This window comes from Astatotilapia calliptera, chromosome 23 (genome assembly GCF_964374335.1).
Source record: "Astatotilapia calliptera chromosome 23, fAstCal68.1, whole genome shotgun sequence".
Taxonomy (NCBI): domain Eukaryota; kingdom Metazoa; phylum Chordata; class Actinopteri; order Cichliformes; family Cichlidae; genus Astatotilapia; species Astatotilapia calliptera.
Window position 1 is genome coordinate 39,020,505 of NC_137443.1, and position 27,149 is coordinate 39,047,653.

Sequence of the window (27,149 nt, forward strand, 5' to 3'; positions counted from 1 at the left end):
TTATCTGCTTTAGCATTTAAAGTGCATGATCTGCACCATTTTAAGCCTGTGGGAGGCATAATAACCTATATCACATATGCAACATAATTATCAGGAGGAGTCAACCCTGTTATTACGGTCCATGTTTCTAATCCAGCTCAATACAAAGTGTGCCTCTGCATGCTGCTATGTAACGATGTCAGCCGTACAATCAAAAATCTCTTTATGCATGGATATTAATGCATGCTTTACCACAGTATATTTCTAATGGAGCCTCTCACCGTGCCCTGTGCTTATCTTTGATTAACTGATCGCAAAGATGAGCTCGGTATCATGATGTTATTAGCATCCGTTTGAATACTTGCAACTGCCTGTCTTTCCTGCACATAGCACCATTACTAATTATGCTCCTCCTCAGTGGAATTGTGCAAAGGTTGTAAACCAAATCCCTTGCTGTGATTACATGCTCCATACAAGGGGGACTGTTGTAATATGGGAAAAATGGCATAAAAATGCAAGGATGGAGAGAAATCTGAAGTACATCTGCCACAGTTGCAGCTCGGTGGCACAGCTTGCTGGTTTATCATGTCTATGTATAAACATTTAGCTCCCATTGGGAATGTATTAGCATCTCAACAGCTGATATAATAAAGTGTAATCCACAGCTATAGATAAACACAGTTTGGCCATTTGGGACGCCAGCGTGTGTCAACAATCTTTCTCCTGAGCTGCTGATTGTAACATGTAATGCCACAGTATGCTGGGTGAACGTATTATACCACTGTTATACGTTTCTGACACACTCATCTAGTGCACACTGAGTATTTTTTTAACATATACCAGAAGTAACAAGTCTTGGCTGAACTATGTCCAAGTCCTTTGCTTTTTTATGCTACGTGTCCCATATTAAACTGGAATAAACTGATCAGCGTGCTTATCGTTTCACAATCGCTACCAGCGCATCAGTGGAGAAACACAGTTTATGCCAGAGCCATGTCCCCGCATTCACACAATTGTTTTTAATGTAAACAAATGTTCTGCGAATCTTTTAATCGACCTTTGAATGTAAATATCTATGTTTAGGTTTCACCAATGATCATTTCCAGGATGACACAAGACTACTTAGAGGTACTTCTTCCCCAGATCTTTAACGCTCGTGCCGACACACTCCGACAAAGACTTTCTGATCAGATCAGTAATGTAGAAAGTGATTGTGGCTGCACTTTGTATTAAAAGGCTTTGACATGATTGTTCTGACTGAAAAAAATGTTTGTTTTTAGATAAATCTTTGATCTTTGAGAGCATTTAAAAGTTATGTAGTAGCCATTGAGTGCAGCTTATACAGTCTTTGGTAACACTTTACAATAAAGGACATAAACATGAGGAATCAGTAGCCTGACATCTTGTTAATCATTAATTAGTATTTTTCAAAGTTTTTATAATCACTATGGTCCAGAATTTCACTATAGATAATAAGCATTGAGCTGAGAAATACTACATGTTAGCGCGTCATCTGTTGAGCTGACCAATTTATTAACAGGCCGATATTATTGGTTGATATTGGCTATCTTTCAGTCTATCAGTATCTGTGTTTATAGCGACTGGCAACAATTATAAAATGAAAGAAGATGTTAGAAACACCCTACATCCTTCTCAGGAGTGCTGACATTGCATAGTTTGTCCACCGCTCTGTAAATTTCCTGTAACTAATGTGTGTTTGTAACACCACAAACACAGCAGCCAACTAATCAGAGCCAAGTTGGGTATGAATGAGAAAATAAATAATCTGTTTATGTTATATGTGTCTCAGAGAGAAAAAAAAAATCTTCCAATAGCAGCGTTTCAAATTTCTAAGTCATCAAATATCGGTAACGGCACCGTTCATATCCTTATTATTCCCTCTTACTTATTGTTTCATTTTTAAGTTCTGGATCAGTACTTATTCTGGAACAGCTGATAAACGTATTAGTAACTGTGTAAGTTACTGTGTCCATTAGTATAAAGCGTTACCAATGCATAAGAATAAACACAGCTCATTTCCTCTGCATGTTTCTTTATTGTGTTTTTTTAAATTAGATGGGCTGGACTGAGGTTGTCAGTCACAAAATGTTTTCAAAAATTGTATTCAAGCTCAAAATATCCGACTGCAGTAAAAAGAAGTGAAATTGAGGTGTAATTTTCTACAGAAATTGTGTATTTTGGTTAGGGGGCAGTGGGAGGGGCATCTGCTGCAAAACACTCAAAGTAGGAAGACATTTATTTCCCACATAGCTAATCTTATTGATCTGGGCTATTTGCACTTTAGACTTTTTTTTAACATTATTATTGTTTTCTTTCAGAGACAAACAATCGAGAGCAGAGCCACTGTGATTTCCTGCCCCGTGTAATTTAGGTTTTATGCAGATGTGAATCAATTATTGCTCATGCAACAGTTTGATTGTAAAGCTTGTAAAATCTCTGAAAGGGGGGATTTAATCTATAAAGCTATAAAGTTTTATCACGCCGCAACCCTCGAGAGGGCAGATTTACTTTCACTTTAATCAATTCAAAACATTAAAATGAATCTTCTACTCATTAGCTAATGATACTGTATCCATTTATTTATCCCTTCATGTTTGTTTTAGTCACGATAAGATGGAAAAACTTAGTTTAACCTAAACTGAATAAACCCAAAGTGAAGACTTTAAGCTTCAGGGACACATTGTGGCAAATTAGCCCATGAGGACCAATTACCAAACAGTAAAGAGACCAACTTGTTGTGTCGATGAAAAGAGCGACTTCAAATCTAAGTTTACTCTAATCAGATCGCTCTCATCGCAAAGCCTCGGGCAGAGCGACTTGAAAGAAGCAGCTCATTCTCATGTCTGCTGGTCTCTTAAAGACCAGCAGACATGCCGAGATACTCTCTCTCCCACACACACACACACACACACACAAGGGTCGTGGGCTTTGATTGGGAGGTAAAGCCCAGTTAATCCCGTCTAACTTCCAGTGAGGAGACACTTGGTCTTTGTCTCGGCCAAGAAAGGCTAAAAGGAAGCATTAGCTGCACACACATAGAGGACAGGTCTGTGGAAACACTTCTTCCCATTCATCACAACACAAGCAGCTGATTAAACACAATACTGTATTTACTGTATATGATAGATATGAGTCGAAGCTGACAGTGGTGTCTCGCTAAGCTCTGAATCTAAAGCCTCTTGTTACTACAAGTACATCTTCTTATTAAATGCGGCATAGACTATAGCTGTTTATTTAAGTGAGGATCTATAATCACAAATCTATTTTATCTTCACTTTATGCCTCAGTATCCTGACGCCAGATGGTGGAATAATTTAGCAGCGATACATTTTAGAATCTGTCAGATGTGTGATGTTTGTTTCACGTCCTCAGCTTTCGGTCTTTTTTGTTTTTCCCCCCTAAACGTCACACTTTTTCATCTGGTAATTGGACTTGTTTGTTTGAAATTTTGATAAAAAGGAAGCTGTTGGGTAAGAAGCCGCTATGAGGCCAAGAGAGTTCTTCAAATAGCCTGTGTAATGTGTTTCAGCATATTTTCATCACATATTAGCTCTCTGTAGTTTCATGTACAATTACAGTTTGTTTCGATTGAACAAATGAGCACAATTAAAAATAGAAATGGATTTAATGTTTGGACTGTGTGTAAAAGATGGATGTAGCCACTGCTGGATAGCAAAAGCTGCAGTTGACCGCTTTGGGTGTCGCTGTGTTGTTATTTCAATCAAATCAAATCAATTAAATAAGAGCAGTGCCTGAGACCATAAAAATATGTTTATTTTATTATTGTATTGTGTCGACTTCGAAACAATCAGGCTTCTGCCCCCTGCAGGCTGTTTGAATTGACGAGTTTAATACATTTTTGCATTGATCTCGTTAAACAAAGGTCTAAATACACTGTTCAAAAGAATTAAAGGAATACTTTTTAAACAAAGTTTAGCGTCGAGTCAGCTAACCATAGTTGTTCCTGGTTGTTTCTTTGCTTTGGTGTTAATGAAATTAACAAGTGCGCTAGAGGAGCAACAATGAGACAACCCCCAAAACAGGAAGGGTTTTACAGGTGGAGGTCACTGACATTTTTTGCTCTCCTAACTTTCTCTGACTGTTTTTTTTCACTAGCTTTGCATTTGGTTAGGGTCATTGTCACTGGTGGTAGTATGAGGCAATAGCTGGACCCCACAGAGGTTACACAGGTAGTCCAACTCCTTTACCTCCCAATCAAAGGAGATGGAAAGTTACTCTAGGAGAGCTGAACAGGACCATAGAAGGCCATTAACCCATCAACAGGATCGGTATCGTCTCTTTTGTGCAAGGGAGAACAGGATGAGCACTGCCAGAGCCACTGGTGTGAATGTGTCTGGCCAAACAATCAGAAACAGACTTCAGGAGGGCAGTCTGAGAGCCTGACATCTTCTAGTGGGCCGTGTGCTCACTGCCCACCATCATACCTGACTGGTATTTGCCACAGAATAGCAGAATTGGCAGGTCCATCATTGGCAATTTGTGCTTTTCACAGATGTCAGCAGGTTCACCCTGAGAAGATGTGAGAGACGTGAAAGGGTCTACAGAAGCCTTTGAGAATGTTATGCTGCCTGTAACATCATCCAGATAGACTGTTTTGGTAGTGGGTCAGTACTGCGTCATGCACTGACCTCTACAGGTGAGGTAACGGCACTCTGATTGCCATTAGTCAACGGGATGAAATCTTTGGATCCATTGTCAGACCCTACGCTGGTAGAGTGACTGTAGCTCAGGTGGTAGAGCAGGTTTGAGCACTCAGAGTAGAAAAGCGCGAAATAAGAACCAGTTCATTTACTGTTTACAGTGGGCCCTGGGTTCCTCCCAGTGCATGACAATGCCCGGACACATGTGGCAAGAGTAATAAGGCAGTTCCTGGAGTATGAAGGAATTGATTCCATTGACTGGTCTCCATGCTCACATCCAATAGCCGAAACCTCTGGCACATTATGGCTACGTTCACTCTGCAGGTCTTAATGCTCAATTCCGATTTTTTGATCAAATCCGATTCTTTTGTCTGCTTGTTCACACTACAAATAAAATGCGACAGCAAACGCGCTCTAGTGTGAACCCTCAAAGCGGCCCACATGCGCAAAAGAAGACGTCACACACAACAATATTGTTTGACTGATGGTCCTTAATATAAAGACTTCGGACTTTACGTTTCCCAATTTTTACTTTAAGTTATTTTGTTATTCACGTAATAATGTAAATAACCTAATAATTATCCTTATTGCTGTTTTAGAGAGGAGCGGTGCTTCAAAGGATGATTGCAGACTTCTGTCAGAATCTGCAGATTATACAGTACAAATAAAATGTTCACGTTTCTCCAACGTTGTCTTCCCAACAGTTTCACTGACATCTACACTGGATGGCCAGGAAGCGTTCGCGATGTCTTATCGGGCGCTTCTCCGGAGCTGATAATTGGCGTCTGTCTTGTGTCGGTGACGTAAAAGACGGATTTAATGCGACCTGACCGTTCAAACAGCAGTTGCTTTCTGAAACATCGGATATGTATCAGATTCAGTACCAGATCGGATTTGAAAATATCGGATTTGTGCCGTTCACACTGTCATACCATGATCGGATATGGATCGCATAGGGTCAAAAAAGTTGGATTTGATGCACTTTCGCCTGCAGTGTGAACGTAGCCTATGTTTTGGTCCATCCCACGCTACTAGTTTGTACCTCAGACTGTCCAGGAGTTTAGTGATGCCCTGGTCCAGATCTGAGAGGAGATCCCCAGGACACTGTTTGGTCTCATTAGGGTGCATGCCCCAGTGTTGTCAGCCATGCATTCAAGCACATGGGTGTCATAAAAACTACTGAGTACAATTTTGTGTACTAGACTTAGGGATAATTTTTTCCCTTTCATTTTCAAGCTGTCTTTGAATTCTGCCCTCTGTAGGTTGACTGAGATCTAATTTGATTTCAAAATGTTCCTTAAACTGAACAGTGTATGAATGTATATAATCTGTAGGCAAGGAATGAGATTTTTAGTGTCAGAGGTATCCTCATTTCCAGTTGTCCACATGCAGGCCGCGTTCTATTGACCAATCATGTTTTAGCAAAGATTTGAGTGTGGAAAATAGAATAGTTTTGTTGAGATGGAATCTAGAAATGAAAGGCTAGAATTTGAAAATAACTCAGGTCTTTAAATCATTTATATTTACTTGCATTTATAAATTATGCCTGTTGCATAAAGTAGAAGAATGAGCCATTATCTGCTACACTGTAAGCACCAAAAACCAAAAGCTCTAGACTAGCTGATGAGTTTGCAGATGACTTGTGCACAGGCTTCAGTTTTTAGAGCAGGAGGTTACATTCATCTTTTATATACAGTCTCTGGCTAACAGAAACAAATAATGTCTATATATGATCGTGCTGATTCATCAAAAGATATACTTTTCTGTCTCTCTGTCTGTGAATCCAGCCTACATCGAGGACGTAGCGCGCTGCGTGGACCAGAGCAAGCGGCTCATCATCGTCATGACCCCCAGCTATGTGGTGCGGAGGGGGTGGAGCATCTTTGAGCTGGAGACGCGGCTGCGCAACATGCTGGTGACCGGCGAGATCAAAGTAATCCTGATCGAGTGTGCCGAGCTGCGCGGCATCATGAACTACCAGGAAGTGGAGGCCCTCAAACACACCATCAAGATGCTCACGGTCATCAAGTGGCGCGGACCGTCCAGCAACAAGCTCACCTCCAAGTTCTGGAAGCAGCTGCTGTATGAAATGCCCTTCAAGCGCATGGAGCCCCTGAGCATCTCCCACGAGCAGGTGCTGGACGTCAGCGAGCAGGGCCCCTTCGGGGAGCTCCAGACCGTCTCGGCCATCTCCATGGCGGCGGCCACCTCCACCGCCATGGCGACGGCGCACCCGGACTTACGCTCGACCTTTCACAACTCTTGCCACACCCAGATGAGGCAGAAACACTATTACCGTAGCTACGACTACGACCTGCCACAAGGCGGCACGCTCCCGCCGCTGTCCTCGCTAGGCAACCAGCACACCTACTGCAACATCCCCATGACGCTCATCAACGGACAGCGGCCGCAGTCCAAGTCACCCCGGCAGCAGAGCCTGGAGGAGGCCCACGGCAACAACGCCATGCTGCCGCTGCTTCCCAGAGAGACCAGTATATCTAGCGTTATATGGTGACAGCGCCGGGCGGGGTAGACTGTGGATCTTTATGATGTCTGTCACAGGGAGGACTAACCGCTGGCACTCAGACCCTGAAAGGAGCCAGGTGAACCTAAATGGCACTAAGCTACTTGCTGCTGTTGAATTTTGCACCAGGAAACAACCGAAGGAGGGGAGGGGCTTCAAACTGCTGGAGAAGGTGGTGGCAATGTTTTCTTTTTTGTTTGTTTGTTTTTTGTCCAATTCGAGCTTTTATTGAAACTGAACATCAACAAAAGAAGAAGAAGAAGAAGCAAGGAGAACTTTTTTTGTATGCCTGTATAAACACTCACGTAACACAAGCCAACACCTATGATCATTTACCCCGAGAGTCGAGGAATACAGGGTCCTGTACATACGTTTTTCTAATTCTTTGTAGCAACAGTGTTTTGGGACTTGTTTCTTCTTTCTTTGGGACTCATTTTTATTATTTTATGTTTTTTATTCTTTTCTTTCAGTTTGTACAAAAAGTGAAGCAGTGAAGGCCTGTGAGACGTGTCGGTTAAACCGTTGTTACCTTTATTTTTTTCATTTGTTTTGCTGGTGTAGTTTCTAAAGTTTTTTTTGGGGGGGGGGGGCGGTTAATTCTTTTTATTTTTAATGGGGTTGGGAATACAAGTCACAGCCTTCGGGAGACGAGTAAGATTTGGATTTGAGTTTCAGGGTTGAGAATCTGGCCTCAACCAGAATATGCAAAACTTGGAGTCCAGAAAACACATGGGGAGGGTGGGGGGTAGTGGGTTTCCCCTAATTCATCGAATGCTTTCGGAGGAGTCGTACCTGTGCAGGTGGGGGGGTTGTGGGGAGGGGGGGGGGGGTTGAGGAATATGGTGCTAGGCTTCACATCTCTGTTTCTCTCACAATATTTACTTTTAAAACAGCCTTGCTATTTACCTTAACAAAAAGATTATATCACTGAGAAGTAATTATGTGTATTATTTTATGAAAAAAGAAAAGTCTATTTTTGTAACTGAGGGATATTTGCTTAGAGAAGTTATGACATTTCTGACAGAAGGAGTTGGGGAAATATCTAGTAAAAGAAAAAAAATAAGAAAAACGTTTACGTGGAACTGCATAGCTCACGAAAATCAATAGGTCGTTCACTAAATGTCTTACCCTTATATTAAAAAACAGAAGACGTTTGTGTTTTCGTCGTTACAAAGGGGGGGAGAGGGGAGTTTCGGCATTTCAAACGCACCGCTCACAGCAGCGCGGCAGACTTGTTACGTTACATCTGTCGATCTCATCTCGGCGCTTCACAGTGGAAGTAGCTATCGATGATGTCAGCGCGGACGGAGGAGGCAAGCCATGACATCCACGGTCACCTGAAGCATTAAGTCCACCTGCTTTCCTCTGTAGGACCAAACAAGGCTGTCCAGGGCTAATCTCACTTATTCATTTGCTCTCAGATGACAGCTGTTATTCGTTTGCCGTCCACCATGTCAGTGGAAGTGAGTTGAGGCGCGCTCTCTGATAAATAAAAACAGGCCTTGCACATCTCACTCAGAGGGCAGCGGCGGTAAGCCTTTCATTTCAAAATGAGTCGGAAGATACCGTGCAGAAACGTGCTAACTTATGAGATGTGTAGTTCTTAGTATGAAAGTAACATTTAGAGGATTATATTTTTTGAGCTAATGACCAATAACCACCTGAAAACCAATAGCCTTTTAGAATCAATCCCTTCCAAACGATATAATTAATGCTTAACAGTGACAAGAATTTATTTTAAAAAATGCTAATTCAGTCTCAGTTTATATATAACTACAGTAGAGATGCTACATTAGATCAAAGCAAGCTAAAGCCTACCATTCTCAGTCACGAAACTGGTACAGTGTCATGCAGTTCAGATCTGTTCTCGCATAGTAAGATTTGAAATGTCGGTATTTTGATGTTGCGAACCTTTGCAAGTCAAGCCAGCGATGGATCTGAAACTGAGGAACGTGAACGCTCACACTGCCAGAGGTTTCTTCCTGTTAAAAGGGAGTTTTTCCTTCCCACCGTCACCGAGTGTGTGCTCACGAGAGGCGACAGGAAGCTTTCCATTTTCCGGGGGGTTTCTCCCAAATTTGGGTCTGCACCTCGCAGTAAAAAGCGCCTTGAGATGACTGTTGTTGTAATTTGGCACTTTTTCACCCACATTCCATTTAATCATCTTGACACAGCGATCGAGACCATAAAGGTTTCCTGAGAGTGCAGCTCATGCGACAGGTACGGTCATTTTTTCCTGAGTTCTTTTCACAGCCAGAGGAGTCGTCTCCACCTGGCCATTAGCAGGAATGCTTTTCTGCACTGGCACTTACGTTTGAGACGCAAAGGCTTTGTCCATCTTCTATATGCAGCCTGTGACTCAGACCCATGAAGGCAGCCTGTGCACTTACTCCTCCTGCAGCTGTGCCATAATATTTGATCTCTTTAAAAAAAAACACACGCACACACACAAACTAACCTCATACTAAAATACCTGCAGCATCTCATAGATGTTTAACTTAGTGCCATAAAATATGCAATGTTATGAATCTTTAAACAATAAATTACATTTGTGTTCTGCCCCCCCACCCCCGCCATCTATTTTCAAAAACTATATTTCAGATGATTCCTGGATTTTTTCTGTAAGCTGAGAATTTTGCATTTTGACTCTTTTTTTTTTTTTTTTTTTTCAGTCACCCTACAAATCATTGAGAGCCAGGCCTGCTTTTATCCACTCCACCTGTCCCTCCTGCCAAAAGTAACACGGATTAGAGTGTATTGTGCTCTTTGATGTGGCATTGTGTAAATATGATCAAGACAATAACACGATTAAGATGAAGACAATCTAGCCATATTCATGAAAACCGGTGGTCATTATTCACAACGCCTCTCAAAGTAGAAATGCTACGCGTCCAATCCAAGAGAGAGTTCGACTGGAGTCCGATGCTCAGCGCTCCAGCTTTTGGGAAGCCGTGGGAATGCAAACTTTTTCTTAGCGGGGGGGGGGGGTGATACGCACTATTGTTTCACAACGACGAATTGGGAGCTTTTCTGGTGGCTGGCGTGGTTTTGACGAGTGACACGGTGACAAACGGTGATGAATAACAACGACAATATATAGCACAGAATTATTCCAGGCACTTTCACGACTCGTGAGACGACGTCTTTCCTGTTTTCTGATTTATTTTCTATTATGTATCTGCAATGTTCATTAAAAGAGATACTGTTATTATTAATAAAACCACATTTATGGTAATGTTACTTCTCAGTTGTTGTGTATGCTGTGTGTGCAGAGTGGGTTTTGTTTGCTGAAAGAAGAAAGAAAGAGAAAAATGCCACCCAGCTCACTTTGTTTATGGAGCGCCGGCATAGTTTGCTGACGGCGCCCGGATCCCTTTTCTTGGCAGAGAGCCGATAACGGCCCCGACCGCCATAACTCTCGCGTCTGCCGTAAAACCTTGAAACAACAATCAATAAGTCTCCTTATTCCACTCAGAGACTGAATCAGAACCGGCCTCATTTTAGAATAAGACTAAATCAAGTCACTGCATTGAGGAACACTTTAATCCCCCCTCCACAGCCTGATTGTTGTTTGACCTTAATGCACTTTTGGCAGCAGACACGCAGAGCAGGAAATGGATTTGCTGCTCAAGTACTAGACGCATTTATCAAGCACCTTTTGAACACGTCTCGGGATTTTTGTTTCGACTCAAAGTGCGATTTTTGCAGCGAGAATAATATATGTCACTGTGTCAGGCTGTTTGTAGGAACGATTCAAAGGTGCAGCTTCATTTATGTAAGTGGATCTTTTTTTCCAGTGGGAATTAGTCCACTGGAAACTACAAGCAAGTTTGCTCAGTGAAACTGTCACATTTAATGTCTCTAAGAAAACTGGATGCTTTGTCTTTCGGCATGCTTCGAGGCAGGCAGACACTATTTTATTCTTCTTCTCCCACTCTCCTCTGCCTCAGAGCGTTGTGCCCGTAGTGCAGCCATTTACTTGTTTGCTGTGATCAAAGCAACAGCGGAGGAGAGAAGGAGAAAAACCCAAAAGCACATGGGGCGGGGGGAGAATCACGAAGATTCTGCCAGACAGCGTTACTCAGCCCCGGCTACTCGTCTTCAATGAAAAGAAGCTGGTTCGGGTTGAGCAGTTGTAAGCCAAATGAAATAGAAAGACTTATAGTGAAGTTGAGCTGTTATTTATTAGGAATATCTCCAGCTTCTGTCGGAGTAGGAAGCTAGCACCTCTGGAGCACTCTAAAGCTGTTATAGCGCAAGTGGAGCATTTACTCCTCAGAGCATTATGTGAAGGAGGCGCAAATGTCAGGCTCATTCAGACAGGATATTTAACCAACCAGCTCTTTGGTGCAATTTACATTTCTTGTTAGGAAAACAGTGATTTGTTGAAATATCTGAAAATGTATATGGAAATACAGTGTATAAAAATAACTGTACAGATTTAATGAGCCTGAAAGTCAATATTTGGTATGATGACATTTATTCTCCAGCACAGTCACACTTGTCATGTCTTTAAGGAGTCTTCAGGAATAGTTCTCCAGACTTCCTGAAGGACATTCAAAGCTCTGCCTTTTCTTCTGTTCTCTGTCAACATGATCCCACACTGCTTCAGTAATGTTGAGGTCCGAGCTCTGCAGAGGCCAATCCATGACTGATAATGTAACACTAGGTGCTTTTCTACTCAGGTACCGTTTGCAATAATGCTGAAAAATGAAGCTGTTGAGGTGCTGTCCAGGTGGAATTGCATTGTGGGTCTCCAACACCACTGGCTGAAATGCAGCCACAAACCATGGCACAGCCTCCACCGTGTGTTACAGAGGGCTGCAGATACTCTATCCTGACCTGAACCACATTAGGGTTCATCACTCCACCAGACCTAATAAATTCACTCAATTTCTGGAATAATCTGGGATACCTCAGCCTTTTCTCCCTGTTTGCCTTCATTAAGAATGGATTTTTGACCCTTGCACTGAGAATATTTTTGATGAGACTTCAATGAACAGCAGATGTGAAAGGTTTTCAGTTAATAGCTCTTTGGGATTCATCTTAATAGTGCAAAAATACCATTTTATGTTTGTCAGACTGTTTTATCCTTGATATTTTTCATAAATTCAACTAAAGAAATTAGAACAAATAACGTGTTTTTGACAAGCTGCTAGAAGCAAAATGTTCTTTGCTAAATTATCTGTTAAGTATAGACAACACTGGTTCATCCCTCGACTTAGGTGTTGTTGTTGTGTTTGAATGATTGATCAGTGAACCAAAACTTAAAACAAATCCCTCGAAAATGATGCAGTGAAACAAGTGAAAAAGCAGCCAATGTACAAAGCAAGCCTGGCAAAATATAAAGAATTAAGTGGTTGTTCAAATCTTTTGCACAGGACTGGAACCAGACTGTCTGCTGTTATGTTCAACATGCGAGAGAGAGAATGACAGACACTGGGGACCTAGAGGGTTGGGTTATGTCTCGTCCAATCGACTTCAGTGATTAAAGCAGATGCCCGAAATTGAACCACAGATGTTTTCAGATGGTGCTGCTGCACCTTGTGCTGTTTCGTGACACCACTCACCGTCTCCCGTGTCTCTAAAACGCAGGCGTCTTAGCTCTGCTGCTAAATCCCACCACAGTTCTGTGTGGAGGCGGAAACCTTTGTCTGACTTTAACCTAAAGCACAACATCACTTAACATTTAAAAAAAAACTGAAATGACATCAGTGTGCGCCTAAATCATCGAAACACATCAATCTCCAGCCTTAAACACAACCACTTTCAGGATTGATGGTTGAATCGAATCTTTTTCTCTGACAGATCGGCTGTGTGAACTTCTTTTTTTCCCAGAATGGAAAAGAAAAGCTGGAGAAGATGGAGAAGAAGAAGGTGAGAGTAGCTGGACTGGATGAGTCAGTGCCTTTTTCCCCCCCGTGTGGAGCCAGCTGCATCCTGCGTCATGCACTCACACACACAGACTCACACACACAGACTCACACAGACACACGCACACGGAGCTGGTGCCAAACTAGAGAAATAATACGTTCCCCGTGGCCTTCACGTCTATAGCATTGAACCACACTCTAATCATCTGTGCATATGTGAACACCGAAAGGCGCCAGATGTTTTTATCCGAGCTGACATGTTGCCATATGGTGTGTGTCTGTGGGAAAAAAAGGGGGTGGGGGGGCCTCACACCCCCAAACACAAGCACAAATAAAATCATTTTCACTTCGTTACAGTGTCACAGCAATAACAGGATCCCTGAACAAAACATGGTCGGGATAGAGAGCAGAGCATGTACATACTGTTCATGCACAGATGTTTTGTTTCCTCCTCTCCACACACACACACCCTGGTGAAGAGTATTACTCACTCTGGCAGGTATACCAACCCCCCTCGTGTCCCACAGGGCCTTGTTACTCCGAGCTTGGTGCTCTGTGCCCTGTGTGACATACCTTCCACTCGAAGAACCGGGCCAATTGTCTGTGCGGAAAGGTGGCGGTGGAGGGTGTGTGTGTGTGTGTGTGTGTGTGTGTGTGTGTGTGTGTGTGTGTGTGTGTTTGAGAGAGAGAGACGGAGCTGAAAGCATTGGGAGAGTACATACAGGCAGCTGTTAACCCAGTTTTGGAGTCATACTGAACTCACCATGGTTCAGGATGGCACATGTGAGTGACTGTGTGTGTGTGTGTGTGTGTGTAGGATGCCAGTCATGGATCACTGATGGCTTCAGTTCACTGCTGCTTCCTGCAACAGTGGCTCTTTCTTTAATTATTTATTACTTTTGCAGCAGTGTGGATGTCTGCGCTGCGAGGTGAGTGCTGGGTATCGATCAGCTCTGGATGCGGCTGGCTTATCAAAGGAAGCTGTTGTTTTCATGTCTTAAAGGAAGGCAGCAGAAATAGTATGTGAAACCATGCCCACTTATAAGAATCATAAATATATATACATATATATATAAATACAAATGTTGCACTGATTTTGAGCCAATTTCTATCCATCTGTTTCACAATTAGCAGCTGCAGGCAGCAAAGCGGCCACCTTAGGACATTCAAAGTGAAACGCTGCCATCTGCTGGTGGTTTGTCGCTCTGCACCCTTAGCAGAGACCCATCCTCGCAAGGCATGCCGGGAGCAAAGGAACCAATTTGAGCCATTATGAGGGAAAAGTGGAGTGATGGGTTAGATCATTGAGTCATGATAAAAATCGCACACATCTTCAGTAAATTGCTCCAGCTGAAATCTTTTCGCCGTTTGGAAGCTATAATTGTGGTGAATGGAGGGCTGCACATTTCCCTGTGAGGCAGCGCGCTGCTGTTAGATAAACTACTGCGGTTACATGCGAGGGGGGGGGGGGGGAACGCCCTTTTAATTTGTCCCAAACGAGAAATGATTTTTATTATGGGGATGATCCGCATAACAGACCCGGCACCGGGTCAATCCATCACGAAGGATGGGCTGCGTCAGCTTTATTTGTGCTGCATCAAATTACCTGAATTAAAGCATGAATTAAGACAGATGATACTTTGTGAGCAAAGCTAAAATCAGATAATGTGACAGCATGGAAGTAGACCATACATATATTTAAATAAATAAAAAATTAAAATAATTACGTTTTTTTTTTGGGGGGGGGGGGTCATTGGATTTAAGAAAATATAATCTAAACAGGGAAGCACCTGAAAATGAACCAAATATTTTAGAAAAAAAAATACCAAACTAAAAATAAATAAATATGAAATAAATAAAACTACAAAAAACAACGTATAACTTTTTTATTATTATTTTTAATTTAAATCACGGTAGAAAGAAGCTAACAATCATTATGCTAATTATGCGCATTAAGCTCCGTTAAGCGTGTTAAAGACGAACTTACGTAATCAGGAGAAGAGCGTCAGGGTTGCTGTCTTCTATGAGCTGACAAATGGCGGATGGCAGCAGGTATTTGAGCTTCTAATATCTCTTTTTGTTTTTATTTGAAGTTAGTCGAAGTTTGGAAACGGAGAGCAGAGAGGCTGCTCTGCAGTTATGTAGCACTGTTATTCAGACTCAAAACCATATTTTGGCAAACAAATAAACTGAATTAACACAGCTGGTTATGTATAGTATTATCAGCAGGTTTAACTTACACATATTTAAAAAACAAACAAAAAGAAACAGCAGTTTTTTTTAGTTTTTTCACTCTGACATTTAAATTATGGAAAGCACTGAGATGTATACACCCCCCCACTCCCCGGCCGTAAAGTTCTCTGCAGGAAACCAGTGAGAACAAACTGTGACAGCATAATAATTTTGGAAAAAAGCTTAAAAATGCAGAAGGTTACATAATTGACAAACTGAATAGAAACATGATGCACATTGAAATATGCAAAAATCTAAGGATCTACTAAAGGACCACTACTGTCACCACAGTGAATCATCTGCAACCCTCTGCGTGTCCTCCTTCACTACATTCAGCATCCTTTTGTTCCTCTGCTACACATCACAGCCTCGCCTCTCTAACGTGCTTGCTCAACCTTAGCTGTGCCTCTGATGTACTCCTTTTGAGGGCGCACTGTAGTTCATCACTGAAAACGTTGGTGTGCCTAAGAAGAAGGACCTCTGTTGGAATCTAGATAATCAGCAGTTTGGACACATTCAGTGCGTCCATGTATTTTATTCCTTGCCCCGGCTGTCGTACTGTAGGATGAGAGGCGGGGTGTATTCATGTATTCTTTATATTGTCTTCTTAGGACCTTAAAAAATGTGATACTATATTATCAGAACCACTAGGACTTCTACAGCTAACTTTTTACATAAACCTGTCTTTTCTTCCAAAAACAAAAGATGTTCAGCGAGCTCCTAAAACCACGATAAGATATGCATCTGTATTTAATAAGTTTCACGAGATGGATTTGTAGATTTGATTAATATCACACTAATTTCTGAGTTTCCCTCGATCAGATCATTGATTTGTAAGTTACGTGTGTCAGGAAAGTCTAATCTGTGTGGAGTCCACATGCGTCGGCTTATTATCTGTGACAGTGGTTTGTTTTTCTGAGGCTTAACGCTGACGCCCACAGGCTGTGTTGTTTCTGGTGTGAGATCGTGCATCGAAAGGAGAGCGCAGTGATCTCAGGCGAGCTTAGTCGGTGTTAGACTCGGTAGCTGAGAGGAGAAAAGGCTGTTGATGCAAATGCTTGGAACAATGTGGTGCTGATACTCAGGGCCAGGCTTAAAATGTCTATTGCTGCCTTGAAAGGATGTATCTGAAGGAAAGAAAAGACCCGGGAGAACACACTCAGAAGCGCGTGCTCAGCATACGCTCATTGTCGTGGGAGCTGAAATGTGAAGTTGGTAGCTTGTAGACTTTGATACCTGACTCTTAATAATGCAGAGCCGGCAGCCTTGAAGATTGAAAAGCTTCTAGTCATGAACTCCCTGAAATGTCGAACGATCACTGTGGTCAAAATAAGGGGGAGTAGTTCAAGAGGCTCTTTAGTTTCATAAAGTGCAGATATACAGATTTGTTTTTCTAAGGACTGTCTGCATCTTGTGTAACTCAAACTGTATTCATTTAACCGCAAGAGCCTGGCTCTTACTTTTTTTGGAGTTGCCAATACCTGGACAAGGTCAAGCCAATATTTTGACATCTTGCTCTAACCAAAAAAAAGAAAAAGTTTTTAAAAGCCCCTTTCTGAAGTTTATCTCAAAACAGAATTTTCAGCTAGGGGTTGAATGATATATCACTATCAGCTAATATCAGGCTTACTGATCAGCGGATTACCAATCCCGTGGCCAATATTTATCTGCCCTTGGAGATTTGACAGTGTCGTGATGAAGAGCTTTGGTTTATAGGCCACAAAAATAGGAATAAATGCCAACAAAAATAAGCTTTAGAAAAATGTGCAAGTATCGGCATCGGCTATCAGTCAAGTTATCGTCCTAAACATCAAAGTTTTTTTTTCTTTGATCCCTGGATATGGTGACGAGTGGCTCTGACTGTGAGATGAATCCACAATGAAAATAACTGCTAGCTACAGCCCCAAAAATAGCCCATTAGGAAACTTCTATGCATCGTAGCCAGCTTAAGCTATCACATCAAGTTGGATCGATAACCTTCCCCCCCTCCAGTTTTACAATGTGACACGGTAGCCGGCTGGTTCAGTACAGATCATCGTGTCATAATCACACCCAGTCCTGGGATTTGAAATAACACAGAACTCATCTTCCAGCTGAGGCAAAAATGGGAATTAAGTGCGCACTGGGGGAGATGATTCAACAGGAAATGTTAATTCACATTATGAACACAGAGTGTGCAGTGCCTCAGGAGGGAGAATCTGCAGCATCATTATGTGCGCTTTAATTCCAGCTGGGTTTTTTCTCAGGTAGCAGCATCCCGTGACACCTGGGAGCAGGAGGGAGACGAGAAGCCGCTCGGCGCCGGTTCCTATTAATAAAAACGAGGCATCAAGCGGCTTCTCGCTGAGCGGAGACGTGTTTACCAAAGCTGTCGGAGGAGAGAGATGGAGCCCAAACCACCGGTGTGTTACTTTCTAAGCTGACAGCTGTTTTAATTGACACCCGTACCTTTTGTTGATGATGGGCCGCGTATGTGTGAATTCGGATATGATAAAAGGAGTTCATGAGTTTGGGAAAAACTCTGTAATTCTAATTATAGATACACTTTGGTTTACGTAGACAATCTTTAAATAGTGAAATATTTATGTCAGAAAGTCATGGGTGATTATTAGTGCTGTTCAATACTGTAAATGATGCTATAGGTCTGATACCAAGTAAATATAGGGCCAGTATTACTGATGCCAATACGAATACTACTAACTTATAAATGCAGCTTGTAGGGACGATCACGATTTATGACATGAATCGTCATCAATTGCAAACTCCAAACACATTTTAATAACTACTAAATCACTGTCATTTTTACTTTCCACAATAAAATGCACATTTCAGCTTTTATTTTGAAACTGGATGTGTTTTGGAGACCTGGAATATAAAAGCACTTCTGTTGTTTAAATGTGCTACAGGGCATTAAAAAAATGGTGTGATGGTCGTGTATTTTTTAGAAATTTTTTTTTTCATTTAGTATAGTAGCATATTCAGTAGGGCCGTTCGATATAACGATATATATCGTTTCATTTTACGCTATCGTTTGTTTCGTGGTGTCGCAAAATAAACTGTTTACGGCAATATTTTTTCATCGTTTTGATGGTCACTGTAGTGGCTATATTAATTTCTTAAAGTTCTCTCTTTCTCTTATATGTAATATAACCACAGACGGACAAGCGCCTGTTTTTATGTGTTGGGTTGTGGTTAGCAACAACGACGACGGTAACACCATCGCGCGTCCGCTTGTTTATGTTCCACATAAAACTTTCACAATAAAGCTCAAGATCCTGTTGAGACTTTTCAAAATAAACTGAATCACGTGAAAGAGCAGATTATTTACGGATGAGAACTAAAAAAAGAGCCGCCAGGTGTTAAAAAATAAACTTTAGACTCAAACGTTAGAACAGGCGTGTAATAAATACTCACAAAGAAAATGGCGGCCTTAACAACTTATGTCTAAAAATGTATAGTTTCATGCATCAGTTAAAACACTCGACTCCAGCTACATGACGCGCAGCTGGAAACACTTCCCGCAAGTCGAGCTGCCCGAGATTCATAGAATTTACAGAAAATGTTACATTTTTGTGATTTATATCGTTATCGGACAATAGATGTCTTATATCGGGATATGAGATTTTGGTCATATCGCACAGCCCTAATATTCAGTATTTTTTTTTCATTCCAAGAAAATAACTTAACACAATTCAGTGGGCTACATGCCAGACTTGGAGGATAGAAACATTGATCCTATCCTTTTGCTGTAACTTTGTGTCTGAAGCAGTGAGTGAAGCAGCTATATGTTCTAAAAACAGTTATGTGATTAGGCTGCCTCTTTCAGTTACTCTAAAAAGATACTGACAGATCTGCATGAAGATTTTGCCGAAATGAAATTAAAATAGGAACATTTGGGAGCCATCATGTTGGTGTTCTCAAGGAACAGGAAGCAATTCAGAAAACCACCTTGAGGTGGAGTGAACTGTCAGCTGTGGCAGAGCAGTGTTTGTCTGCTGTCGTTAGTTGTTTCTCTCTCTCGTTGGATCTGATTTTCATGAATGCTTTAATATCACTGATTTCAAGCCGCAGATGATTTTTAGGGTCTGACCTGGATGTTTTTGATGTGTATGTCAAGCTGAAGGTGGAGGGAAAAGCTTGACTGCAGTATGTTCTTACTGAGGGTGTCTGCTGTCTCATTGTGGAGTCTCTTTAGAACCATTAGGAGATTTGTTTGCTCCTGTCTGAATAATACTGCCTCCTAATGTAGCAAGCAAAAACAACGAGGAGATCCTAGAAGGTAATCACTGTCATTTATTAAGGTCACTGTATGTGCTGTTGTCCTCAGTGTCCACACACAAACATAAAAATCATGATGTGCAGCAGAGCAGTGCATTAGACGTTCTGACGGTGAAAGTGTAGCAGTCTATAACATGGTTGCATGAAATATTCAGTCCCACTGTTTACCTCTCACAAAACATAGCAAGCACGTGTTCGTCGATGCTGCTAGTCCCAGTCAGCGGTCTCAGGAACAGTCCCGCCACCGCGTCCGGGTCCACGGCGCGCAGGGTGCTCAGGACCACGCGAAGCTTGCCGGACCGGCTCGCGTTCCCCCGGTTCCCCACGTGCTCATAAAGCGCGCGCTCAGCCTCCCTCTGAAGCGCGTGGATGTACTCCTGACACTCCAGCTCAGGCACTTTAACAAGGCGGACACAGACAGGGAGACATGTTGGGCTGTTTAAATAATCACCGTTCACCCACCCTGAACCCACAGCTGTATAAATGCGTTGGTGTGTAATGCTGTTAGAGGTGTGTGTGTGTGTGTGTGTGTGTGTGTGTGTGTGTGTGTGTGTGTGTGTGTGTCTTGTAGTAAGAGGAAGATTTAGGTCTAGTTCAACCCTGTATATTTATCAGAGCAGGGTTATGACACAAAGCCGTGTGGGTCACTCGTGCCTGAGTGCGGGTGTAATCTTACCCGGGGTGAACAGTATCGCTCCTTTCAGAAACGCGTGTTCTTTGACGGTGATAGTGAGTCCTCGGCACTTCACCAGAAACATCTGGATACTCTGCACATCACAGAGAGGCACCCCAGGGTGTTGAGCGGCGCCGGCAGTGCGCTCTCGTCGGCCCGCGTCGTGCGTCAGAATCTCGTGTAACAGACTGGGCTTCTGCGTCTCCACGGTGTCGAAGTCCACGGAGTCCTGCACCAAGCCCAAGAGCAGCAGGGGCGCCCAGCTGTTGCGCACGAGTCGGAGCTGGTCATCGGCTGGCAAACCCCGAAAACACGGCACGTTTTTCACGAACCTGAAAGTTTTGAGAAGCACCTCGCAGGCTGCTCTGATCACGGACTGTGGAGCCCGAATGGCCACCAGCTTCCTCATGGACGCGCAGGAGCAACACCGGTGCGCAGCGGTCGTGTCCTCGCGCGCCTGCGGGCACAGAGCGTCTCTGTTGAGGATGCTATAGAGGATGCTGCCCTGCCCCGTGTCCTGCGTGACTTTACACTCACAACACGACATGTCGCCCCACGCTGATTATGAGCTCTTCATGGCGAGTATCATCTTTTTTATAGACTTGGAGCACAACACCCCCCCCCCCCCCCCCAAAAAAAAAAACTATACCAAAAACATACTTCCGGTTAGCAGTTTTCAAATTAAAATGACGACAAAATGATAGCAGACAAATGAATAGCTACATCAACAGTAACGCTTACTTTAAAGAAAGAAAATAAACATTGGAATGGGGGAAATGGTTTCTCCTTATGCTTTTTGATTTTATAGGCTTCAGTCCCGAGTCTGTAATAATCTGCACATTATAATCTGCTAATAAATTGGACAGAATGGTGGGGTTTTTCAGGCATCATTTATGAGTCATTGCTAAAATAATGAGTGCAATTTAAAAATGATGATGTTCTATTGTCAGGCCAAGTGGTTTATAATCTTCCTGATGCTGGAAACAACAGCCAGCTGATTGGAGCAAAGACCTGTTGCCTACAGAGATGTTGCACAGTGCCCTCTGGTGGTAAAATGATGTAAAACACTCATGATATGGTTGAAGAGTGTTTCTCCAGTCACTGCTTTAAGTTTTCATTCATCAGCATATCAACAAGTGTATCAGCAAATGGCTAATGTTGTTTGGGCTCTAACCAATTCAAAAACGTTCTCAGATCTTGGAGGGAATAAAGACACGATGCAGAAAGATGGTTTATTCATAAAGAAATCAGGGATAAAATACATTAAGTTTTACTTTGCAGCATTTTCTTGGATGCTTTAGCTGAGTTTCCAAGTGACAGCTGAGGTTTTCATAATAATGTGAAATGATTCACACGTATGAACACTAAATAAGATAATTGAGCACAATTTTCTATTAGTGTTAATCAAAATAGACTCAGTTCAATAGTTTTATGCTGTAACAGGGGTTAGAATAGTTTTGTGTAAATCACCACATTCAGTTTAGTCTGACTGTGAAGATGTGTCATTTCCACATGTCATAAATGGCACTGATATGCAGTGGAGTTTATTTAATACAAGCAGAGTCTATTTATCTGAGGTTTAGGTTAAACCCTGGACCCTGGGGAAAAGAGTATGTACAGATAAACATGGTGTGAAGGTGACAGTCGACCCTTGGAGGAGGAAAATTAGAAAGGAGACAAGTGGTTAGTGACTGTTTTATGGTATGGATGGTTTGTTCTATCATGCACTGTACATTGTTGTTGTGTGGTCACTGCAGGATAAATATGTGTAAATATGATTTGTCATGAAATCAGACTGAAGAAAAACATTGCTTTGACAAACAGCAGGCCTCCCCAGAAAAAAAGGCTCAGGTACAAAAAGCATCGTCTGTCAGTGAAAACACGAAAGACGACATCACTTCTACACTTTTACTGTCACTGACACGAGAACGGACTTTGAAAACACGAGTTAAAACGAACTGCAGTTTTCCTTTTTGCTGCGTGTAGAAGATGCATGCAACTTTTAAAATGTTCAACAAATATAATAAAGCAACTTGGTAAACTTGGACACTCACGTGCCATTTTTATAATTTTAGTATTAGGAAAGCAGAAAAATGAAGCTTTTATTTTGAAAGCAAGTCCAAGTTTCAGCCTCACTGTGGCTGCATGTAGCTGGCTTGATGGAAGACTGAGTTGAAGCCCATTTGTAGGAGTGAAATGGGTTCACATAAAACACTAAGCAGGGGCCTCTGGCAGCAATTGATCTGAAGCTCACATGTGCTTATTTGTAACGGTCCAAACACGACGCTGTGTGTTGTGCATTCAGTGTTTTAAGGTTAACGTATCCTGCTCACTCTCTGAGGCTTAATTTGTTTTTGAATGAGTGTACCATGCTGCATATTAAGCTCCGTTTGTCTATGCAAAGACCTGCAGATGGCCTTAGAGGACAGAATACAGCAAAACCAAAACATGTAAATAACCACCTCGTACCACAGGGTGTACTCGATGTCTGCGCCGGGTCTGCTTTGTGGTTAGCTGTAAGATCTTGCTACAAATTCAGAAATACTACACACTTCTGATAAAGACAGGGAATTTGGCACATCTGAGCAAGTGACTGACTGAAATGAGTCAGAATCTGCGTCAGGCTCTTTGTGTTTGTCTTTCAGTTTGACTTGAGCTCTAAAATCAGTGATGATCTCTCGCTTGAAAGGTCCTGACATTTAGGACTTTGTGGTGGAATGTTCGGGAAAGTTTTCACCGCAGAAGGTGACAGAGTGCTGGCTGGCTTAATTCAGCTTGTTTACAATCTGCGAAGCAGACACGGAAGTGACGGACACGGCATAAGTGAAGGCTGTTTACTTAAACTTCTTTTTTTTTTTTAAAGTTGTTTTATTTTTTGCTTTTACTTTGAAGAAAAATCTGCAAACCTTTCAAGCAGTTTTTATGAGATGAGCCGGCGATTCTGTACATGCAGTTTTTATATTATTAGAGAATTAATGCAGAAAAGGCTTAGAGTAAGTGTCCTGAGGCCTCTCACAGTAGCTGTCAGGTTGCCTGGTTTGCTTCTTGAAGGACGCGTGAAGTTTTATTCATAGCGAGACTGAAACGCATAAAGCCAAACAGCTAGTTCTTTGAGTCTGACAGTCTGCAGCCCTGCAGGTAATAAAAGAAATTCTGTACTCAACTTAAGCCAAAACAGAATAAATATGATGTTTTTGGAGTTTGTTTTGATGGAAGTCGTGCGGCTAAATTGTCTGTCCATCACTGCGTGAAGGATGCTGCCGTTTTCCGAAGCTGAGTCTAATCTGATCAGGTGTTTTTGGGCGGAGGCGTGCAGCCATTAGAGTTTGATTCCATTTCCTCAGCTGTGAGGGTTTGAAGCAGCAGGCTGATGGAGGCATAAAAGGAAAGCTGCCCTCAGTGTGTAATTACCTGACAAGGCCAGACATTTCTCCTTGTGCGAGAATCTGTTTCTATAGTAACAAAGTGTAGCAGCAAACATACGTCTGAATTCAAACCAAGAACACAGTGTTGATTATACAAAGGTCATTGAGGGATGTTAAGTGGGATGAATATTATGCAGAATTCTGAAGGTCGCTGACGCCTTTCATCAAACTTGTTTCTAATGATCCTTTTTCTGTTTCTCAGGGTTGTTTGTGAAGAATTTCATTCATCATCAGGGCCTTACACAACTTTTCAGCATCGCACTTTAACAAGTTCCAATGTCGACAAGCCTTGAGTCAGAGAGCACGCAGTTCTCCCTTTGTTTCACTTTTGTCTTCGTGTGAGAAGACCCCCTGCAACATTAATGCTGCGCCTCTTTGTGAAACACCAGAACTGGTCGGTCTGTTCAGTTATTGTGTTACCAGCCAGAATTCGAGGTGCTGTAAACAGACGCTGTGGCGTTTCTTTTATTCAGAAGCAAATCATTGCATTGTGTTGCTCTGATGCTATCAGCCGAGAAACCGTACAAGGTGATTTAAAAAATTAGACATTTTGAAAAGTCTTTTGATTTCCTCTAATTATAAGAATTTGAAATACTTGATTTATTAGAGCAGTTGGAGCACCCTGATATTCATAATAATGTTAGTAACTGTAGTAATAATAATGGCAACAACAGCAAAAAAACCAAAAAACATGTTTTTGAGCAAAATGAAAATGATTTGATGGGTTTTATCTGCAGCTCGTCTACGTCGTGCCGAGAAATGTGATACCTGCTTCTGCTTTGTAAAGGTGCCTGAAAATATCTTAAATCTAAACTAGTGCCAGGTGGCGGCTGCTAACCTCATCATAGCACAGGATTTCCTGCGTTGTCGGCTCAAATCAGCTATTTCGTAAGCAAGCAAAAAATGCCATTGCAGTAAACGTTCTCTGTGGAGGAGAAAGAGCAGAGGAGGCAAATTCCCCCAGTCCATTTAGCACAAGTTCTTCCCTCTGTGTGTCTGTGACTTAGGGGGGGAGAAATTCATCATCAGCTCAGTGTCTCACAGTACTGATAAAGGTCAGCCTTAGACTGAAGGCAGACAGACAGGCACAGTGTCACTCTTGTCGCTCTTTGACTTGTAACTTTGGGCTTTTCAGAAATCTGCAAAGAAATGGTCAGTATTTTAACTTCTTTTTAAACTGGCTGGATAAACCTAAGGCTTAGAGAAAGACTATTTCTGTGGTTCAAAGTTGGACAAAGATGGAGCTGCAATTTCTTTAGTGTTTACTTGCAACTTTGGGGCGAACTGAGGCTATGATTGGTTTATTTTTCTGCAGCTTGTGGCGTTGCAGTGCTTTGACATGAGCTTTTGCTTCCTGTCCTGTTTTAACCACACTGTTGAAGCCTCCCTTGCTGCACAGTTCATATTTATGCACAATCTTCCATCTCGCGGTGGATTGAGGCTGTAGCCTGCAGGTAGACACTCAGCATGTCCTTCATGACCAAAGCTCCGTCGCTGCTTTGATATTCATTATCCTGAACTCGATGTGAACTCAGGAATTTTTTTTTTTAATCGCTGCGTGTGTGTGAAACTGAAATATTCTGATGGAGCAGCTGTTCAAAGAAGTTGAGCGCACAGTACTTTGAGAGGTTGTTTCTCAGTAGCACTGATAGATTAGAACATGTCATTTGTTCATATAACAAACACAATGGTAACACTGTAAGCCGCAATATGCTTAAGCTAACCACAACATGACATTTCTAGATCAGACATGATTTGAAACTAGAGCAGAGAACATTTTTATCTGATCTGCTGAAGCAGCTGAATCGGATGAAATGAGGTTTTAATGACCTCGCATGTTCAGTATCTGTTACATCTGTCACCTCTGAGGCCGTGCGGTCTGCTGTTATTGACCAGGCGTTTTTCTCCCCTTGAAAACTGAGCTGTTAATCAATACAGACGTGGAAAGATTCATTTTTAATAACTCTTTGGTTAATGTTATGCCCACAAGGAAAATATTATAAAGTGTAGATTTGTGTCTTTTAAAGCCTGAATATATTAATATGTCACTGAATGCATAAAAAATTACAATGTAACTTGCTGCATTTCTTAGATTTAGTGTGCATGTTATTTATTGATCCCATTTTCACTACAGTTCACTAGAATTTTTAGTTTTATTTTTTACTAACTTAATTTTTTATTTAATTAAAAATTTTGCACTACTTTGTTTTACGGCCTTCAGTGTGGGAGTGTGGTTCTTTTAAGTGTAATGATGCTATTTTCACTTTGAGTCTTTATGCTGCTGCTGTAACCGTAAATAACTGTCAACATGTGAATATCTCACATGAATTCTGTAAGTTATGTCATATTGATTTATTATTTTTAAGTTATTTATTTTTGTCCCTTGAATGTCACCCAACCGAAGAAATGTAACAGAGCGTCGGCTCATCTCAGCCTCAGTCGAGCTGTAAATTATATTTAATGATTTACTATTTCATATGTGTGAGCAGGATTAGTGTAAGTTAGATTTTATTTCTTTTGGATTTTCATACATTTGATAATTTCACGTTTACAGCTCGGAATTGTTGAATTTTGTTGCTCATGAATTTCAGTCTAACACTTCCAATCTGAAAGCTTATTAACAAACTTTATTTTATGGCACTTCAAATGCAAACCCACTCATTTGCATAAAGAAGTAGTGAATAAATGTTTAAAAAATTGATGATAAAGAATATATAAAATATGACTTGAAAATAATAAAATGTAAGAAGAAAGCATATTAATAGTTATTTATATTGTACAACAAATGTAAATACAGAAAAAGCAAATTTGAGCCTACATTTTATTTTGAATATTTTTTTATTGGATATTAATTTGAGTAATTTTTTAAAAGCACTTTGGTCTATTATATATTTATCCTCTAATTATTTGTTTTGCTCTCCTTTAAAAAAAGTTAAGTTAAAAATTTTGATTAAAAAAACAAAATCTAAGTACACCCACACAGCAACCTGCACCCACGCTCACTTTCACATCTGAAATAAGACGCAAGACGCTGCGGTTTACTTTAAACACGTAAAAGGAAATATATTTTTTTTAAAAATGAAATAACAAAAAAGAACAACATTTCATACAGAAGAGCTGCTTTTCTCATTTGCAGAGGTAATTTACACAGGACTTGAAATGAAGACACTTTACTCAAAGTGGCACAACGGCAGCCAAACCACAGCTTGAAATATTGACTTTTTTTATTATTACTATTATATTATTATTGTTTTCCACTCCTCGAGCCTTCAACTGATGTGCCATACATGTGTGTGTTGTGCCACTTGTGGTAAAGCATGAGGTTATGTCACATACTGAGCTTCTTTTAAGGGTTAATATACACTGGCTCTTGGTAATTCACTCATGACGTACGCACCATTGAAACATTTACACACAAAATTTTAATCTTCTCTTCCCCCAGAAAAACAAGAATTCTCCTTTATTTTTTTTAAATATTTTTGA

General features: G+C 41.4%; 2 protein-coding genes across 5 annotated transcripts in view; one reads left to right on the forward strand and one right to left on the reverse strand.

The window, feature by feature from the left end:
• Window positions 1-7,992, forward strand: part of LOC113015675 (interleukin-1 receptor accessory protein-like 1-B) — a 341,411-nt gene extending 333,419 nt beyond the window's left edge. For 2 of the 4 annotated variants that reach the window (XM_026157785.2, XM_080297753.1), the window contains 2 exons: window positions 1,063-1,107; window positions 6,449-7,992. In XM_026157785.2, the coding sequence (XP_026013570.1) occupies window positions 1,063-1,107; window positions 6,449-7,176 (773 nt within the window). In that variant the 3' untranslated portion in view covers window positions 7,177-7,992. The remainder of the gene's footprint in view (window positions 1-1,062; window positions 1,108-6,448) is intronic. The other 2 variants (XM_026157788.2, XM_080297754.1) reach the window with 2 other exon arrangements.
• An 11,573-nt stretch (window positions 7,993-19,565) lies between these two features.
• On the reverse strand, window positions 19,566-20,856 carry LOC113016481 (nuclear receptor subfamily 0 group B member 1-like). The gene is made up of 2 exons (XM_026159331.2): window positions 20,245-20,856; window positions 19,566-19,965 (listed from the first exon to the last, which is right to left on the reverse strand). Exons 1-2 carry the CDS (start codon window positions 20,786-20,788, stop codon window positions 19,733-19,735), a joined length of 777 nt encoding a protein of 258 aa, XP_026015116.2. The 5' UTR covers window positions 20,789-20,856; the 3' UTR covers window positions 19,566-19,732.
• Window positions 20,857-27,149: the final 6,293 nt, after the last annotated feature.

Coding starts and splice junctions, on each gene's coding strand:
- LOC113016481 (XM_026159331.2), bottom strand. CDS start 20,788: ATGTCGTGTTGTGAGTGTAAAGTCACGCAGGACACGGGGCAGGGCAGC. Junction 19,966..20,244: donor AGCGATACTGTTCACCCCGG/GTAAGATTACAC, acceptor GCCTTGTTAAAG/TGCCTGAGCTGGAGTGTCAG.